Source organism: Palaemon carinicauda, chromosome 37 (genome assembly GCF_036898095.1).
Source record: "Palaemon carinicauda isolate YSFRI2023 chromosome 37, ASM3689809v2, whole genome shotgun sequence".
Classification (NCBI taxonomy): domain Eukaryota; kingdom Metazoa; phylum Arthropoda; class Malacostraca; order Decapoda; family Palaemonidae; genus Palaemon; species Palaemon carinicauda.
The window spans coordinates 36,642,204-36,644,703 of NC_090761.1; the positions used below are offsets into that span (position 1 = coordinate 36,642,204).

At 32.2% G+C, this 2,500-nt stretch overlaps 1 protein-coding gene across 1 annotated transcript in view; it reads left to right on the forward strand.

Moving 5' to 3' along the window:
* Positions 1 to 267: 267 nt before the first annotated feature.
* Positions 268 to 2,500, forward strand: part of LOC137629069 (protein obstructor-E-like) — a 27,438-nt gene continuing 25,205 nt past the window's right edge. The window contains exon 1 of the mRNA XM_068360338.1: positions 268 to 413. Within this exon, the coding sequence (XP_068216439.1) occupies positions 371 to 413 (43 nt within the window). The 5' untranslated portion in view covers positions 268 to 370. The remainder of the gene's footprint in view (positions 414 to 2,500) is intronic.

A 2,500-nucleotide genomic window follows, 5' to 3' on the forward strand; every position in this document is an offset into this window, starting at 1 on the left:
AATTCAAAGTAATGGATATGCATTTTTATGTCTGTCTGAAAATTTTACAAAATGGAAGCAACGTGAAAAAAAAATTAAACGTTTAGAATAGAAAGGAAGTTCGCATTGTCTTTATTTCATGAAGGTAATGTTTCAGATGTCATGAAATAGAAACAAGATAGAATAGATCACTGGAAATATTACCAAATCAATTTGAATGCCATCTAAGCTGCTATAAACATCAAAGATTTTTAGACTTTGAAATATTGCTCTTGGGAAATCTCCTCGCCTGAATCCAAAGAAAACGGGAAACCGACTAACTGAACCAGACCTCAGAGCGCCTTAGGGATTGGTCAGGTACTCTAAAGCCGTGTATAGCGTCAGTGTGAAGATGACTCTTGCTTTGGTGGTGTCTACGGTTCTCCTGGCCTGTGGTATGTGAGAGTATACAGCCGTCGTGTTATGATTCCATAATGTTCTCCCAGACAGTTAACTGTGTAGTGTTTTGTTGGTACTGTTACAGTAAAATTTTGTGGTGAAAGTGATTATTTTTCTAAGTCGTAGATTTTTTGAAGTTTTTAATTGTTTAAGGAATGTTTTATATACTTCTAGTCGCGTACATTATGTTCAGACAATTATGTGGACTAGATATTTTGAAGTGTTTTGGAGGGTTCCTTCAAAAAGTAACAATTGCTGGTTATTTAAATTTTTGGAGTCTAAAGTATCTTTGAGTTTTGCTCAGAGTTTGCGTGTGATCTGTAAGCTAACATTACAAGGTCGATAGATGAGTCCGACATGAGGAGATATATATATATATATATATATATATATATATATATATATATATATATATATATGTGTGTGCGTGTGTGTGATATATATATATATATGTGTGTGTGTGTGTGTGTATGTATATATATATATATATATATATATATATATATATATGTATATATATATATATATATATATATATTATATATATATGTATATATATATATATATGTATATATATATATATATAATGTGTGTGTGTGTGTGCATTCATGTGCATAAGTATATGTATATATACACACACACACACACACACACACACGGTAGTGTCACATCATGACCAACATTTCTCTTTCGAGAAAACACGTTCTCGCTGAAGTTTTTTCTTCACTTTCATTTTAACTACGCACTGCACGGCATTCATTATTTAGTCTTTAAATAAGAATTATACTCTTGTCCTTTCTTTAGCTTTGTTTAAGGGAAGAAGTTAATATTAAAAAAATCATTGTTATTAAGAAAAGATTTATTAAAGTTTAATTTATAATAAATTACAACTGCTATATTTGTTATAGTCATTTATGACTTAATAACTATGTTCTGAATTATAATAAGCACGATAAAACTGAAGGAAATGACGTATAATACAGATGATAGTATTATTATTATTTTTCGATAGTAGACCCTCTTTCAGGCAAGTTTTGTTGAAAATAATGGCTGCCTCAGTTGCATTAATCTTACACTCCGTCTTCTCGATGGCTCTAATTATCTTCTTTTCAGGACTACTGCATACAGCCAGTAACTGAGCAAAATTCATCCTGAATTTGACTACCCACCATGAAGGATGAATTTTGCTCAGTTACTGGCTGCATGCAGTAGTCCTGAAAAGAAGATAATTAGAGCCATCGAGAAGACGGAGTATAAGATTAATGCAACTGAGGTAGCTATTATTATTATTATTATTATTATTATTATTATTATTATTATTATTATTATTATTATTATTACAAATACCTCTTTTAACTGCACGAAATCTGAAATTACGTATCAGATTTTGAGAATGTTCGAATTGAATTTGCATGCATGCTTTTTATAATACCTACCCTAAGCTCTTATATAACGACTTCACAAGCAAGTGGTGTAAGGGTTTGTGTGTCGTAATGATTAGCAAAGCTGTAATAGTCAGGACCATCCGCACTAGGTTGGTTTGCTTTGAGCGATCAGAATAAAATGTCCTACCATTACCAATCCGCAATGGCCAGTGTGGTGATTTAAACTGGCTAAACACCAATCATATTGAGGACATGTCTGAGGCCCTTGTGGACTAGAAGCGGCTGCATTCGTTGTTGTTGTATATACAAAAAAACTCTTTTGCTTTATCCTTAGCTCTTAAGAATCTGAAGGAGGCTTTACTTCTCTACTTGGTTCATATGCTCTGTGATTCGTCTTTCACATAACTAGGTTTACTCTAAAATCACATTGAATTAAACGCTTCTATGCTTTTACCATTTATTTAACAATAGTTGGATATATTCTTTGCTACGGCATACTATTTCACAAATTCGCTTCTTACGAACATATTCACACACTTTCACTAGCCTCTGGAGTTTTTCATCACAGTCAATAATTAACACCATTACTTGCAAACATTTGTATCACACCACTCTACACATAGGCCCTTTTCCTGTTTTAAAATCTTTCACTCATATCTAAAGTAATTCCTTCGCTACGCTTACCATTAAAAAATCTT